This window comes from Diabrotica virgifera, chromosome 1 (assembly GCF_917563875.1).
Source record: "Diabrotica virgifera virgifera chromosome 1, PGI_DIABVI_V3a".
NCBI classification, from domain to species: Eukaryota; Metazoa; Arthropoda; class Insecta; order Coleoptera; family Chrysomelidae; genus Diabrotica; species Diabrotica virgifera.
The window spans coordinates 238,939,122-238,956,067 of NC_065443.1; the positions used below are offsets into that span (position 1 = coordinate 238,939,122).

The following is a 16,946-nucleotide window of genomic DNA, read 5'->3' on the forward strand; positions in this document are numbered from 1 at the left end:
GATTTTATCATTACCTATGCATTTGATTAAAACAAAACTGATACCGAATTAAAGACCACTATTTTTTCTACAAATAAGGTGCTATACATTTTTTTCGTATAAGCAACCGTTACGGCACAGTGGTGCCGTAAACCTCAGAAATGCTTTGACGGGCTACACTTTTTGTTTTTTTATCGTCACCTATTCATTGTATTGATAACGTACTTATGGAGAATAAAAGAACACACTGTCTGCTACACATTATGACCTATGCATTATATATATTTTATTTTCTTTGCACCCTAAAGCCACAGTGGTGGCCAAAATCAATTTTTGATTATTTTCTTTATTAATTCTCCTTTTTTTTGGGTGGTACCGGGGAAAATATGGAAGTGTATTATACAAATTTGTAAGTAACACCAGTACATGGATAATTGCTGAAAGTTTTTTTACTCTAGCATAGGCGGTTCAGATGGTATAAAAAGGTGTTTTTTAAAATGTGTCACCCTTTAATTAAAAAACTTGCAATTGCCCTTAAACAAAAACTATACCAAAAAATCATCCACTTATTTGTGATTAATTGCCGCAGGGTTTCTTCTTAATTTTCATTGCAGTTAGGAAAAAATATTTTTTTTAAAAACATCTTTTTTAAAAATTTGTCAACTTTGCGGCGTCACCCCCGCTAAACGGTGGGGGATAGGCATACACTGTCGGGAAATAAATAGTAGGAAATATAGTCCTCTTCATTTTACTATTAAATAAATTTTTTGTAAAACGCACAGGAAGGGTTACGTTTCGCAAAACCACAAATTACTCCATTTAAAGGGATTAAAAGGGGGGTTCCGGGGCCAATTTTTTTAAGAAAATGTTAGTCTCATAATAAGCACCCCTTGATATACCAGAAAAAAATAAAACCGGACTTGTGTCTATTTTTCGAGGTTCAACCTATGTTTCCTACACTATTAAATAAAATACATAAAAAACATTGTTATTATTTGTAGGTTGGAAATGCAACAACGTATCACAAACAAACCGAGAAATTACTGGAGCTATCCTAAAGAAACACGACATTAACGTCATTGTCGTAGATTGGAGTAAAATGGCTGGAAAAAATTACATTTCTGCTAAAAACTCCGTTACTCGAGTTGGGTTATATGTTGCTGGCTTCATTAAACAACTAAAGGAGAACTTCGGATTAAGACTTGAAAAAGTAAAATTTGTGGGTCATTCTCTAGGTGCACACATATGTGGCAATGCAGGTAAATTCGTTAACTATGTTATTATTTAAAATGAGCTTTTGTAAGTAAAAAGTTGTAGAACTGGTTCTCCTATACTTGATAATGGTAGGGGAGCCCAAGCGGGGATTTTTGCAGTTATTCGAGTGCGTCAGATTATCATATAGAGAGAAACTTGGTACCCTGCAGATGTACATCTACCATATATTGGCTCTTAACACAGGGGAGTTCGTTAAGGGGGGCCCGAAAAAAAATCTATCCTTAAAAAAACTCGAAATTGTCAGATTAAGATAAGGAAAGTTAAGTACAGTGGAACCTCGATAACTCGGATTAATCGGGACCGCGGCCGATCCGGGTTATCGAAAATCCGGGTTAGCCGGAGAATATAGTAAAAATTAATAAATAACCTCCATTATAATTACAAAAATATGAAATACATATGCACAGTACACATCTAAATTACGTATAGTTGTATAGAGTGTAGAGTTTTGTTCATTTCTTGGTAAAAAACTCAGTCATACTGTAGAGATGTACCGACACCATAATATGGTAGGTCTGGATCCAGCGTACGAAAAAAAAGTTGATAAATAGCAAGCTGAAAATTTGTTATTAGCTTAAGGGTGTCTAGTCGGACAAACATTAATATATGGGACACATAGGGGACACTGGAACAGGGGAAGTTTTAACTGTGGAACAGGTTAAAACTTTGGAACGGTCAGACCACGAAAACGGCACATGTATTTTGTCCGACAGAACAGACTTAAACTCTCCGAACAGAGATTAAACTGTCATGCAAAAATCAGACTGCTATTTATCACCAAATTGGCGTTTTAATGAGTGGAACATGTAGAATATGTCAAATGACAGGAATTATGACAGGTGGTAAATAGCAGTCTGATTTTTGCATGAGAGTTTAATCTCTGTTCGGAGAGTTTATGTCTGTTCTGTCGGACAAAACAAATGTGCCATTTTCGTGTTCTGACCGTTCCAAATTTTTGACCTGTTCCACAATTAATACTGCCCCTGTTACAGTGTTCCCATATATCAAAGTTTATCCTACTAGACACCCTTAAGCTATTAACAAATTTTTAGCTTGCTATTAATCAACTTTTTTTTCATACGCGGGATCCAGACCTATGGTATCATAATATCATATTATGATGCTGCAATAAATTTATTTTAAAGATTCGCCTTTATCAATCCTACCTAAATGTAATAAATCCGTAATGTTTCTAGTTTCTTTTCCATTGTCACTACAACATTTTTACGTTTTGTTACCATTACGTAGACAAAAATCACACAAACACAATCTGAAGCACGATTACAGAACGGAAGTGATTAATACGACTACTACACACAATACGGTTACAAGGAACAATGTTGTTATTTAAGAACAGACTAAGCCCATTGTTTTAAAAAGGAATTTTTAAATAGTCACGTCTATTTTAAACAATGCTAAGACAGTTTGGCATAAATAAAGGAAAAGGAATACAGACAGGTTATCTCTCAAATAATATTTGGCCTACATACATTTTTATTTGATAAAATTGTTAAATTGTTTATTTGTTAAATTTTTGTCTGATGAAAATCGGTCCGGGTTAGCCGGACTTCCGGGTTATCGGGGGCCGACTTATCGGGGTTCCACTGTACATGCAAAAGAGTGTATATTTCAAAAATCTGACGATTTTAGCCGGGAGTAAGGAAATGGGTGAGTCCCAAAGTTTCACAAGAAAAAAGCGAATATTTCGCCAAATGAATGACAGATCGAAAAACTAAAAATATGTGCTCAATATTTTTTAAAAATCTATCGAATGATACTAAACACGACTTTCCACGGAGAGGGGTGGGGGGTAAATTTAATATTTTTAATACGAATCTCGCGATATTTCTCGAAATGAACATCAGATCGGAAAACTGTAAAATACACTTATTTAATATTTTTTAAAAATCTATCGAATGTCATCAAACACGATCCCCCACGGAGCTGGGGTGGGGGGTTATTTTAAAATCTTAAATAGGAGCCCCCATTTTTTATTGCAGATTTGGATTCCTTAAAAAAATAAGTAACTTTTATTCGAAACATTTTTTCGAATTATGCATAGATGGCGTTATAATCGGAAAAACGATTGTTGGAAATTGAAAATTGAATTAAAAAATGGCAAGCGCCCACTAAAATGGAAAATGTTACTTAACTTTTTTTGGTTTTAGGACCTACTCTTCACAACCCAATAGGTCTCCAAAGCGCTCGAGTGACTGCACATTTAGCATACTTTGCTCCCCTACCATAAGTAATTATCTGCCAATGAAAACATTGACCAGTGGTTTTATTATAAAACTATTGATTCTTCTTCTTCATTGTCCGTTGCGAATGTTGTCTATCGTCATAGCAGTTTTAATTTGGTTTGCGACGTTTCTGAATAACTCGATCGATGCTAATCAAAACCATTGGCGTAAATTTTGAAGCCACGAGAGTCTTCTTCTCTGGGTTCGCGTTTGCCCTCTATTTTACCTGTGTTTTATAATTATTACAGTATAAATATTTATCAAATCTCATAATATTACCCATTTCTTACTGTGAAAGAGATTTCTTTTTGTTTTCCCATTGAGCGCAATACCTCTACGTTGGTGATGTGTGTCGTCCAGGATAGTTTGAGGATACGACGGTACACCCACATTTCGAATGCCTCTAGCTTTTACATTAATGTTTCCGTTGTTCCGTTGTTTCCTTCAGAGCCATACAGCAAGAATGGAAATGCATAGCATTATAATAGCAGCAGTATTTTTAGTTGGAGAGATATGTCGCAATGGGTCAATATATTTCTTATGTTGTTAAATATTGTTCTGGTATTTTTAACTTCAGATCGTATTTCGGTTGATTGATCCTATTTTGATTTGATGGTAGTTCCAAGGTATACATAATATTATGAGTGTACGTGTTGAAGTAGTTGGTTTTTTATTTTCAATTTTCTGACAGGTTTTTAAGTTTTGCTCACCAGCATCTATTTTGTTTTAATATACTGTTGTGATCTTGATTATTGATATGAGATAATATTTTTATATGTCATTTAATTTAATCAATGCATTAATAATAATCTAATTAATTTACCAGATCACATATCAATATGTTTTCAATCTCAGGGCTTTTTATAAAATTAATTACTTACATACGTGGCTTCTAAGTATTTCTCAATGGTTCCTAATCGGGATAGGAAAGAAAAGAGTAAAATAATAACACATATGGGTTACAATTGTAATCAAAATATTGTTTATTTTATTTAAATGGCAATCACTGCTTAATATTTGCTATATCTTATTATTCCTAAACATAACATTTATACATGGGAATCTTATTTCCTTTTGGTTTCCAATTGAAAGTTTTTATTAACATTTAACTATTATGATTTATTAGCAACAATTCTATTTAAGTTTGATGAAGCTTTTCTGATATTATTGATTATGTTTCTTCAATTTTAAATGTGGTATTTAATACGAAAAACCCATACATTCATGTCCAAACAAATGAGACTGACCTTTTTCTGGTGAACTGAGAATGTCTTCACACAAGACCCGTTTCCTGCTATCCTTGGCTGCAATCAAAACCTCGTCCTGGCTTCCAGTAATGTTCTCCTCTGAAACTAGCTCGTATAGCTCTCGTTTCCTGCTTCTGTCGTGATGCTGTGTTCTACCTTATTCGAAACTGCAATCAGCTACCGGGAACTCTTGGCTCAAAGAGGTTCTTTTACTCTCAACCTGGCCTACCTCTCGTTCCACGATAGATACTCCACACTCACGGAACTACACCGGCTTTCTCACTCTCCGTACACTACCGTCTACTACTGGACTTCACTTCTCGACAGCTCAAAACATTCTGATCTCTATTTGTCATTCATTCCCCTACTTTCTAAATATCCCTTCCAGATTCACAAATCAAACTTCCACCACCAACTCTCATTCGCAGTCTTCCTCAAAACCAATTTTTAATCTTTCTAAATATGCTTAATGGATTTCAAAGAAAATAGTTAATTCCCATTCTAAAATTACTTTCTACTATATACAAATTTTAATGACCTATTCTCTATTTCCACTTAGTCTTATTTAGCATCGGCTAATGATCGATCCTTCCGCGAACAACGATAATGACCTATTATCGATTTCACTTGAGTGTTATTTAATCACTTCTTAAAATTAAATATAACAATTTGTTGTATACAGGTTGTTCTAAATTTATATGCCCGTGGTTGAGAAAATTGAAAATATTTTATATTAAATTGAATTTTGTTTATAATTATTAAAATTTAATTTTCATATCAAATAGAAATATAACAAATCCCCGCCTTGTATTCGATAAAATTTATCTGCATTTTTAAATAAATTTTCTCGAGGCAAAACCAACTCCCTGTATATTTCCTTACTTTAATCTACGTCTTATATCCTAACTTACTATCTACTTCATGTAATTCGGATCTTTTCCGAGTTCCTGTGCCTCAACTCATAACTATTTATCCCATTTTCATTATTTACGATGTACGGGCCTTCGAAAACAGGCATCAACTTTGCGCAAATGCCCCCAGGAAGATTTGATACTCGTAATGCCCTCACGAGTACTTTTTCACCCTTTTGGAAAGTCACTGGTCTTCTTTTTCTATTTTGTTCCTGTCTTTGGATATATTTTTCGTTGCTTCGCCGTAACCTTCTCTGTACGGTTTCAATCACCTGTTGATATTCTTTTGGCTGTTGGTCTTCCCATGGCCTTATCGGCAGTACACCCTTCATGATGTATTCTGGGGTCTCTTTTGTTACTGTGCTCGGAATTGTATTTAGATACCTTTCTATTTCCGCCATTTTCCTGTCCCAGTGGCGATGTTGACCATCTGTTGCAATGCGAAGAAATTTCGTCACTTCCTGTATGAATCGTTCCGACGGATTACTCTGTGGATGCCTGATGCTGACAAAATTGGTCTCTATTCCTCGTTCTCGAAGTTGTCCCTTGAAACGATCATTTCGGAAATACGTTGCATTGTCCAGTAGAATCTTTTTTGGTGTTCCTACTATGGCTATAAAATTGTCGATTTTTCTTAATATTTCTTCCCCCTTTGTGGTGCGGCAACTATATAATTTTACGTATTTTGAAAACACATCCACCATTACCAGAATATGTTTGTTCCTTTTAGTGGTCATAATTAGATCGCTTAACATATCTATTGCTACAATGTCTAGTTTGTTTCGGGCTTCAATATTTTTGGCAACATTTTCGTTTTTGAAATTCCGACTCTTATATTTTTGACATACATCGCACTTCTGGGTAATTTCCTTTGCAATGCGGTAATCCTGTCGGCTGATGTAATTTTCCCTAAAAACGAGCCAAACTTTTCTGCTACCGATATGCCAATTGTCCTCATGTAATTTCTTTATTATCTTTTCGGCCAATGTCTGTGTCACTAAATATAGTTCCTTTCCGTCTATTCTCTTAAAATATATGTTATTTTCTACTTCCGCTCTTCTTTTCTCTCTTTCCTCTAGGTCTTCCTGGTTTGTCCTTATCTCATTTAATGAATATATCCCTTCTTCTTGTATTAATCTATTTAGTCCCACCTGTAGAGTAATTGTTTCCTTTTTTCCGGTGTCCTCATCCCGTGTTAGAGCGTCGGCTATTATGTTGTCTTTTCCTTTTATATATCGGAACTCAAAATCATACTCCTGTAATAATAGAATGCCTCTATGTATTCTATTATTTACTAATCTATTCTTCATGATATGTACTAAAGCTGCATGGTCTGTTTCGATTGTGAATTTTGCTCCCAATAAGTAAAACCTCAATTTGTTTACGCAATATAGTACACTGGCAAACTCCAATTCTGTAACACTATATTTTCTCTCATGTGTTTTAGTCACTCGAGATATAAAACATATCGGCACTTCTTGGTCGTTTTGTATTTGAGACAGAACTCCTGCAAATTTTTGTATGGACGCATCAGTTCGGAGTATAAAAGGTAAATTGTAAATAGGGTGGTATATTTTCGTTCCTTTTGCGAATTCTCGTTTTAATGTTTCGAAAGCTTCCTCCTGTTCTTCTTTCCAATTCCATTTTATTCCTTTTTTAAGCAATTTTATCAGAGGGATTTCCTTTTGGCTCAAATCGGGAATCAGCTTTTTAAAATAATTTATCGTGCCAAGAAAACCTCTCAATGTTTTCAAATTCGTTGGTCTTGGGTATTCATCTATGAGCTTGACTCTGTCTTCGGCTAATCTTACTGTTTTGGTGTCCAATTGAAAACCCAAATAAATGACTTCTTTTTGGAAAAATTGACATTTTTCAATGTTTAATTTCAATCCCGCTGTGTCCAATTCTTCCAGAATTATTTCTATGTGTTCCAGATAACTCTGAGTATCTTGTGAAAAAATTAATAAATCATCGATATAATGAACTATGAAATCTTCATGGCGATTCAAAATGGTATGTAGAGCTCGGACGAGTGCAGCACAAGCACTCTGCAATCCAAATGGCACTACCTTAAACCGGTAGACAATACCATCAATAGAAAAAGCGGTGTAGTTTCTACACTTTTCAGCTAACGGTATCAACCAAAAACTGTGTTTTAAGTCAATTTTCGAAAATATGTGTGACCCGGTGATTCTTCCAAAAATGGCCTCGATGTTTAGAGGTGATTCATATTGTGATACAGTGTGCTGGTTGATATTCCTGGCATCTAAACATAATCTCAATTCTCCATTGCTTTTCTTTACTATCACAATCGGGTTAACATACGGTGAATCACATCTTTCGATGATTTGATCTTCCAACATTTTATTTATTTCTTCTTTCACCTCTTGTCGATACTTGTATGGAATCGGGTAAGTCTTTGATCGAAAATTTCCCAAGTTTTTCACCTCAAATGAATGTTCGTACTTTTTAGCCACTCTGTTTTCCTCATTGATCAAATTTTCGTAGTTTCTTAACATCAACCGCAATTCTTTTTCTTTCCCTTCTCCACATATTAATTTTCTGTCTTCTTTCTCAGATTCTTCACACATGTTTACCGTGCATTCTGCATCCTCGTTTGCATATACCTCCTCTTCAAATACCACTGTTTCAATCATATTCTTTTCACTTTCATTTTTTAGCTTTATTTCTTCTTCTCCTGAGCTCGTCTCTTCTTTTGAGGAATCCCAGGTTTCCTTTGTTTCTGATACTCTCAAATTTTCTTCTTCTGGGCTCAACTCTTCTTTTGAGGAGCCACAGGTTTCATTTTCTTTTATCTTTTTCTGACCTTTTCTCCTTTTTTTTCTTTGTCCTTGCTTCGCTGCCCAATTCATTTCCACTGTTTGTTCTTTACCTGATTCATCCGTATTTTGTTTCTCATGTTCCTTGTCCTGTTCTTTTTCTTTTTCTTCTGTTAGTTTCATCGTATTATTTTTAAAATCTATCACTACATGTTTTTCTGCCAATTCGTCAACTCCTACTATCATGTCATGTGACATGTTTGGCATTATTACACATTGTAGTGCATACATATTCTTACCCAGTCGTACCATTACTCGTATGCCTTCATTTATAGTTGCCAATGTCCGTTTGTTTGCGCCCACTAAATTTACCCTAGGTATTTTGTAAATTAAATTTGTTAAGTTAACTTCTTCTATTAGTTTTCTGTTGACCAATGTTATTTCAGATCCAGTGTCTATCATAATTTTAATTGGTTTCTCGTTGATAAATCCATCCACAAATTTTAAATTAACTCCATTTTTCTTTTCGTTGTTTCCTGCCAATTTAATAAACTCCTTGGGGTGACAAAAAATTCCTGTTTGATTTTTGGTTTTTAGTGAGCGCCGTCGTGAAAAGACGCCGGTTGCTCATCGTTGTTTATATTTTCGTCATAATGTCTCTCTCCGTCATATTCATCTGCCTGGGTATTATTTACTTCTCTTCTATTTTCTCTAGGTCTGTCGGATCTGTTTCTGGTTTTCTCGATATACCTGTTCATTTTGTCTACCATTATTTCTGTTTTCTTGATTTGAGCGTGTGGTGTTTCTATTCTGGTATTCTCGATTTCTGTCCTCATTCCATTGCCTATTTCTTTGTTCATAATTTCCTCTTCCGTTGTCTCTATTTTCGTTTTCCCTTCTGGGATTAAAATCTCGTCTTGTATAGTCCCTCCTATTTTGATTTCTATCTCTGTAATCTTGTATTTCTCGGGGCCTGTAATCTTCTCGCGACCTTCTTGATTTTCTTTCTCTTAGACGTGATTCTCTTATTTGTAGGAATTGGCATAAACTATCTATGTCTTTGTAATTTTGCAATGTGATATGGTCTTCCAGCGTTTCCTCGAAATGTCTTGCAATCAGTTCGACTAATTGTTCCGATGAGTAATTATATTGTAAATGTTTTGCATTATTGTAAATTTGCAAAGCATATGTCCTTTCTGATACACCCATCCTATCATTGTATTTCCCATTTTGCAATTCCTTGTTAATTTCCAATTGTTGGACCTTTCCCCAGAAATAATTCAAAAATTTTTGTTCAAATTGTTGCTAATTTCCGAATTCTTCTTCTTTGCTATCGAACCATAGGCTTGCTTCATATTTGAGATGGTTTCTGATGGTTTCTTTTGCTGTTTCGAAATTTCCGATGTGTTGTATTTTCTTTTTCAGGCTATTTATGAACGGCACTGGGTGTAATCTTCTTACATCCCCGCCAAACCTTATCTTCACGTCATCTGTGCTATGTATAACCATTTCTCTTCTTTCTCCGACATTTTGTTGAGTATTGATTTCCGCAATCTTTCTTTCCACTTCTTCTCTGTCTGCTTGAATAGCGTTTTTAAACTTGTTTTCCAAATTTTCTATTTCCTTTTTCTGGCAATTCGTTACCTCCTTTATTTTGATTTTGATTTCTTTAATCTCTAACTCCTGTTTCTCGCTCTTTTCTGCAATCTCTTCTATTTTTTTAACCATTTCCTTCTTAATACTCTCTATATTTCTGTTGTTTTCTTCTATGGCTTGTTTTGTTTCCTGTTGATTGTCATCCATTTTTTGCTGTGTTTCATCCATTTTTTGATCCACTTTATCCATTTTCTTTGATGTTTCTTCCATGGCTTGTTTCGTTTCACGTTGATTTTCATCCATTTTTTGTTGTGTTTCTCTTTGATTGTCATCCAGTTTTTGTGACTGGAGTTGCATCAGTTGTAATAGTTTATCTATTCCTGATAATTCCTGATTTTCTGATGCCATGATTGTCGTGTCTGAACTATCTTCTTGGTCTGAATGTTCTTTTTGTTTTTTGTTGTCTTTGCTTTGGCTTCTTGTCACAGACATTTGTTTTCAAGAAGTACTGTCCCCGCCAAATATGAAATTTTACTAGTATGTTACCAAGACGACTTTTTCTCACCCAAATATTATAAATTGTCAATAAATATATCAAATGTAAATATCGTAAAATAAAATATTAAATCAGTTATGTAAAATTTGTACCTAAAGAGATCTAAAATTTTATGTTATCCAATGTAAGTATCTCACTTTTTACCACAGGCATATAAATTTTCAAATACCGGCTTTACTCTTTCTATCCTTCAAATTTGCCACTAGAAATACTTTTCCATGCCCCACGTTGGGCGCCAGTTGTTGTGATCTTGATTATTGATATGAGATAATATTTTTATATGTCATTTAATTTAATCAATGCATTAATAATAATCTAATTAATTTACCAGATCACATATCAATATGTTTTCAATCTCAGGGCTTTTTATAAAATTAATTACTTACATACGTGGCTTCTAAGTATTTCTCAATGGTTCCTAATCGGGATAGGAAAGAAAAGAGTAAAATAATAACACATATGGGTTACAATTGTAATCAAAATATTGTTTATTTTATTTAAATGGCAATCACTGCTTAATATTTGCTATATCTTATTATTCCTAAACATAACATTTATACATGGGAATCTTATTTCCTTTTGGTTTCCAATTGAAAGTTTTTAGTAACATTTAACTATTATGATTTATTAGCAACAATTCTATTTAAGTTTGATGAAGCTTTTCTGATATTATTGATTATGTTTCTTCAATTTTAAATGTGGTATTTAATACGAAAAACCCATACATTCATGTCCAAACAAATGAGACTGACCTTTTTCTGGTGAACTGAGAATGTCTTCACACAAGACCCGTTTCCTGCTATCCTTGGCTGCAATCAAAACCTCGTCCTGGCTTCCAGTAATGTTCTCCTCTGAAACTAGCTCGTATAGCTCTCGTTTCCTGCTTCTGTCGTGATGCTGTGTTCTACCTTTTTCGAAACTGCAATCAGCTACCGGGAACTCTTGGCTCAAAGAGGTTCTTTTACTCTCAACCTGGCCTACCTCTCGTTCCACGATAGATACTCCACACTCACGGAACTACACCGGCTTTCTCACTCTCCGTACACTACCGTCTACTACTGGACTTCACTTCTCGACAGCTCAAAACATTCTGATCTCTATTTGTCATTCATTCCCCTACTTTCTAAATATCCCTTCCAGATTCACAAATCAAACTTCCACCACCAACTCTCATTCGCAGTCTTCCTCAAAACCAATTTTTAATCTTTCTAAATATGCTTAATGGATTTCAAAGAAAATAGTTAATTCCCATTCTAAAATTACTTTCTACTATATACAAATTTTAATGACCTATTCTCTATTTCCACTTAGTCTTATTTAGCATCGGCTAATGATCGATCCTTCCGCGAACAACGATAATGACCTATTATCGATTTCACTTGAGTCTGATTTAATCACTTCTTAAAATTAAATATAACAATTTGTTGTATACAGGTTGTTCTAAATTTATGTGCCCGTGGTTGAGAAAATTGAAAATATTTTATATTAAATTGAATTTTGTTTATAATTATTAAAATTTAATTTTCATATCAAATAGAAATATAACAATACATTGAGGTCAAGTCCTTTTTGTTCACTCTATCTTTGTACTGTGTTCATAAGATGCTGTAGTTCATCAATACTGCTGGAAAATACGAATGTATCGTCCGCATATCAGATAGTATTTTTGTCAATTTACCATTGGTTTTGAAACGGAGGCGTAACCGTTTGCTTCATCCAGTGCTTTTTTTAATTTGTTCTGAGTAAATATTAAAAAGGAGAGCGGAGAGAACACATCCCTACCGCACACCTTTTCTGATCTCAATGCTATCTGTGAACGTATTGAAAACTTTTACCCCGGCTGTCTGATTCCAGTAGAGGCTTGTCGGAATTATTCGGATGTCCTCTATCATCAATTCCTATGTTTTGGAGAATTTGATTAGTTGGGCATGCCTTACATTGTCAAGGCCAATCAATTTTAAATACAGTTACTCCAGAAAATTAGGGAATGTCAGAATAAATATTTTTCGAGTAATTCCCCATCCAGCAAAATTTTTTTTTAAATAAATTGACGCGTACAGAAGATCAAGCGCCTTCTGACAATTTGGACGATAGCAAGCTAAGTTTATTTCTTATTAACATTCAGTCCTTAAGACACAAAACTGATGAATTACTTCTATTACTAGAAGAGCTTAATTTTCCTGAGATTGTTGCCATAACTGAACATTGGCTAAATGTTGATGAACCTGTGTTTATTAAAAATTACACTATTATATCCAGATTTAACAGGAGTAGATTATCTCATGGGGGTACTTTGATTATGTCTACACAAAATGACTTTTCGGCAGTGACCAAATTTGATAATTTATTAATTGAAAAAGTATTTGAATTCTCCATAATTTATCAGAAATCTTTTGACCTCTATATTATTTGTATTTATAGAACTCCCGATGCGGATGTGCAGATTTTCTTACAACAACTACTTAGCTTGCTAGAAACTATTCCTTCAAAAAGTAAATTAATTCTATGTGGCGATCTAAATATTGGGTGGAATGCATAAAACGTAGTAGATTCTATTGCTTCAGAAAATAGTGTCTACTTTGTAGCATTCTCTGTTACATAAAAGTAGGTGCTTTTGTTGAGATGAACATACTACAACAAAAGTACCTACTACTGACCTGAAGTATCTACTACAAAGCGTAGCGCCAGCCGTGTCTGCATTACACCAATCGTGATGGAACTAGTTTTCCATGTGCTTGTGATTTGTGAATTCACATTTTTACGAACCAAATTATTAGAATTGTACTTGAGTAAAAATGAGTGACTGAGATTCCGAAGCGAAAAAGAATTACGCGAGGATAAAAATGAACAATTGTTATAATTTGTTAATCTTCTTGAGAATTATTCAATTTTATTTGATAAAACAACACCCCAAAAATTAAGAATCTTCTTCCTAGTTTGCAGATTTTTCTATTACACACATTCATAAATGCTGCCATATTGTAACAAAAAAATACCTACGCCGAAGTCGTCCATCCACCAACTTCACTTAAACTGAAGCACATATTACTAAACTAGCAAATACTTCAAAAGCGTAGTACATTCTTCTATGTATCTGGTAAATAGTAGCAGATGCTACGGCGGAAAGTAAGTGCTTTGTAAGTGTAGTAAAATCTTCAAAAATGGAGTACGTACTTGAAGCATTAGCAGGTACTACGTTTTATGCATTCCACCCAATGACTACTCCAGTGTGTGTGCTGCTCAGAAATCTCTCCATTCTATCTTTGATTCCTTTGGTATTTATAGGTATGCATGTAAATTCTCCAACCAGAATAACTAAAACTAGCTCTAGTATCATTGACTCTGTCGTATCGTCTTTGGCTCCAAATTATACTGACTGTACTCTTTTCAACTCAGGTTTCTCTGATCATGAAGCACTATTGGGTGGAATGCATAAAACGTAGTACCTGCTAATGCTTCAAGTACGTACTACATTTTTGAAGAATTTGCTACACTTACAAAGCATTTGCTTTCCTCCGTAGCACCTGCTACTATTTACCAGATACATAGAAGGAGGTACTACGCTTTTGAAGTATTTGCTAGTTTAGTAGAATTTGCTTCAGTTTAGGTGAAGTTGGTGGATGAACGACTTCGGCGTAGGTGTTTTTTGTTAAAAAATGGCAGCATTTATGAATGTTCGTCGTAGAAAAATCTACAAACCAGGAAGAAGATACAATAACGATATTCATCGTAAAATATTTAGGTAATTATCATGAGTCGTGCAGTTTTATTCATACAGTGCGCTGGAATAAGTGTTACCCCCCATATTAACTCATTTATTTTTAGTATATAAGCAAAACGCTCAGAGAGGTCAATTTTTAAAATAATTATAATATATTATATCATCAATGTTTCGAACTTTACGCAATCCCTCTTCAGATGACAGTCGTAACTTTGATTTTTTAAATGGGAAAGTACATCATGTGACACCCCATTTAAAAGCTTCTGAAATACTGATTACAAAAATGTATAATACTTGGGCAAAATTTCGGTCAAATGCTTTTTAAATGTATTCACTTTTTTCGAATCTTGAGAAAACTAATGAGTATTTTTGAAAAATTTAAACGCAGAATGAAATATTACATTATTACCGAGGGCCCAAAGTCCCTTAGAATAAACAAAATGTTTCTTTTGAATGATATATTTGAAATTCAAAGTCATACTAAATTTTCTCTTCGTTTTCACCCCTATAACTTATTTAAATAAACAATATTTAGGGACTTTCGACCCTCGGTAATAATGTAATCTTTCATTTTGCGTCTAAAATTTTCAAAAATTCCTTATTAGTTTTTCAGGATTAAAAAAAAATTAATGCATTTAACAATCATTGGACCGAAATTTTGCACATTATAAATTTTTGTAATCAGTATTTCAAAAGCTTTTAAATGATCTGTCACATGATGTACCTACTTTCCCATTTAAAAAAATCAAAATTATGACTGGCATCTGAAGAGGGATCGCGTAAAGTTCGAAACATTGATGCTATAATATACTATGATTATTTTAAAAATCGACATGTCCGAGCGTTTTGATTATGTGCTAAAAATAAAAAAGTTAACCTGGGGGTAATACTTATTTCAGCACACTGTATATGTAGGTATATACAGGGTATTTCATTACTAATTGTCCATATAGTAACTGAAGAAAACTTAGCACAAAATACGAAGATTTAACCTAAAACATTTAAAAACTATTTTTGCTCAGCATTTTAAAACTATTCGACGTATCCTTTTCATACTTGGCAGGAAGTATAAGTACTGTACAAACTACTAAATTATGTTAAACAAACGTTTTTGGCTGTTACCAGAGGCGTACGACGGGGGAAAGTGAATGGTTGGCCCTTCAGTTTGAGCTTCGGCTGCTTCAATTTGTTTTCGGAAGCAGGTCTTCTGTTTCTGTAGTTCAATCAGCGACTCCTCTTTCGCACTAGGATATTTGGGAGCTCTGCCTGTTAGCTTTTGGCAACCAGAATTGGAGCTAAAAAGAACGTTTTCATCATTATTTTTTTATAATGAAACCCCAATCTCCTCTGTTACATCGGCCTGACAAGCACCTGGTATCCTGTGGAAGACTTGATTTTCTCCAACGTTCCATAACTCATAGAATTTTCTTTGCCAGTCAGTACGATTTTTTGGTTACCAGTTTTTTTTACTTCAACAATTTTTTTAACCTTTGTTTTCATGTTGTTGAATTTCTTCAAAATCTGTTTTAAATCTAGGTTTTTTTCAATTATTTCATTAAAGGCAGCAGTTAGTTTATTCAATGCAGCTTCCTTTTCATTTTTAATTTTTGGGATCATTTTTTTATCAAATAAAATTTGAAAGTTTTCAAGAAGATTAGCAAACAATACTTGTTCATTTTTATCTTCGCCTAACCCTTTTGTTGCTTCGGGATCTGAACCACTCATTTTTACTCACTATTCACTTATTCTAATAATAATTAGGTATGTAAAAATGTGAATTCACAAAACACAAAAGCACATGAAAAACTATATAAATAGTTCTAATACCATTGGTCTGATGCGCACAAGGGCACTACGGCTGGCGCTACGTTTAGTAGTAGATCCTTCAGGTCAGTAGCAGGTACTTCGGTTGTATAATAGGGTCTTCTCAACAAAGCACCTACTTTTATGTAAAAGAAAATGCTACAAATTAGATACTATTTGCTGAAGCAATAGCATCTACTACGTTTTATGCATTCCACCCATTGACTACATTTTGGTTAAAATCAAAAAATAATAGTGAAAACACGCAACGAAAATTGTTCCGTGTCTTTGGAGAACAAAATGTTCAAACATTTAAACATCTATGTCAAACAACTGACTGGAACTTCCGCTCTGTTGATGTCGACATCGAGTTTTCTAGATTCATAAAGTTATTGTCTGGTCTGGCATACGAATTCTTTCCGCTTAGGCCCATCAAAACTAAACATCGTAAACCCTGGTCAACTAGAGGTCTACGTATATCTGCAAAGAACATGCGCTAATTATAGTACCTAAAAAAATTCTCGGACAACATATCCTTCCATGATTACGTTAGGCTTTACAAGAAAATTTACCATAAAGCCATAAAGGCCGCCAAGGAAGTTTCTTACAATGCAATTCTGGCTAAATCAGGTAATGTTGCTAAGGAAACGTGGTCTATCGTAAATGAACTGAGAGGTAAGACTTCTTCTCCCACCACAATCCAGACTTCTCCTGAGACCCTGAACAATTACTTTGTAAAAGTGGCAAAAAATTTAACAAATACTATACATCCTTCTCAGGATCCGATTTCATATCTTTCTCATAAGAATGTAAATAGTTTCTTTTTTACACCCAT

The 16,946-nt window shown here is 34.2% G+C and overlaps 1 protein-coding gene across 1 annotated transcript in view; it reads left to right on the forward strand.

Moving 5' to 3' along the window:
• The window catches only part of LOC126883040 (endothelial lipase-like), a 64,185-nt gene that overhangs the window by 31,695 nt on the left and 15,544 nt on the right, over nucleotides 1-16,946 (forward strand). The window contains exon 2 of the mRNA XM_050648232.1: nucleotides 981-1,238. Coding sequence (XP_050504189.1) covers nucleotides 981-1,238 — 258 coding nt within the window. The remainder of the gene's footprint in view (nucleotides 1-980; nucleotides 1,239-16,946) is intronic.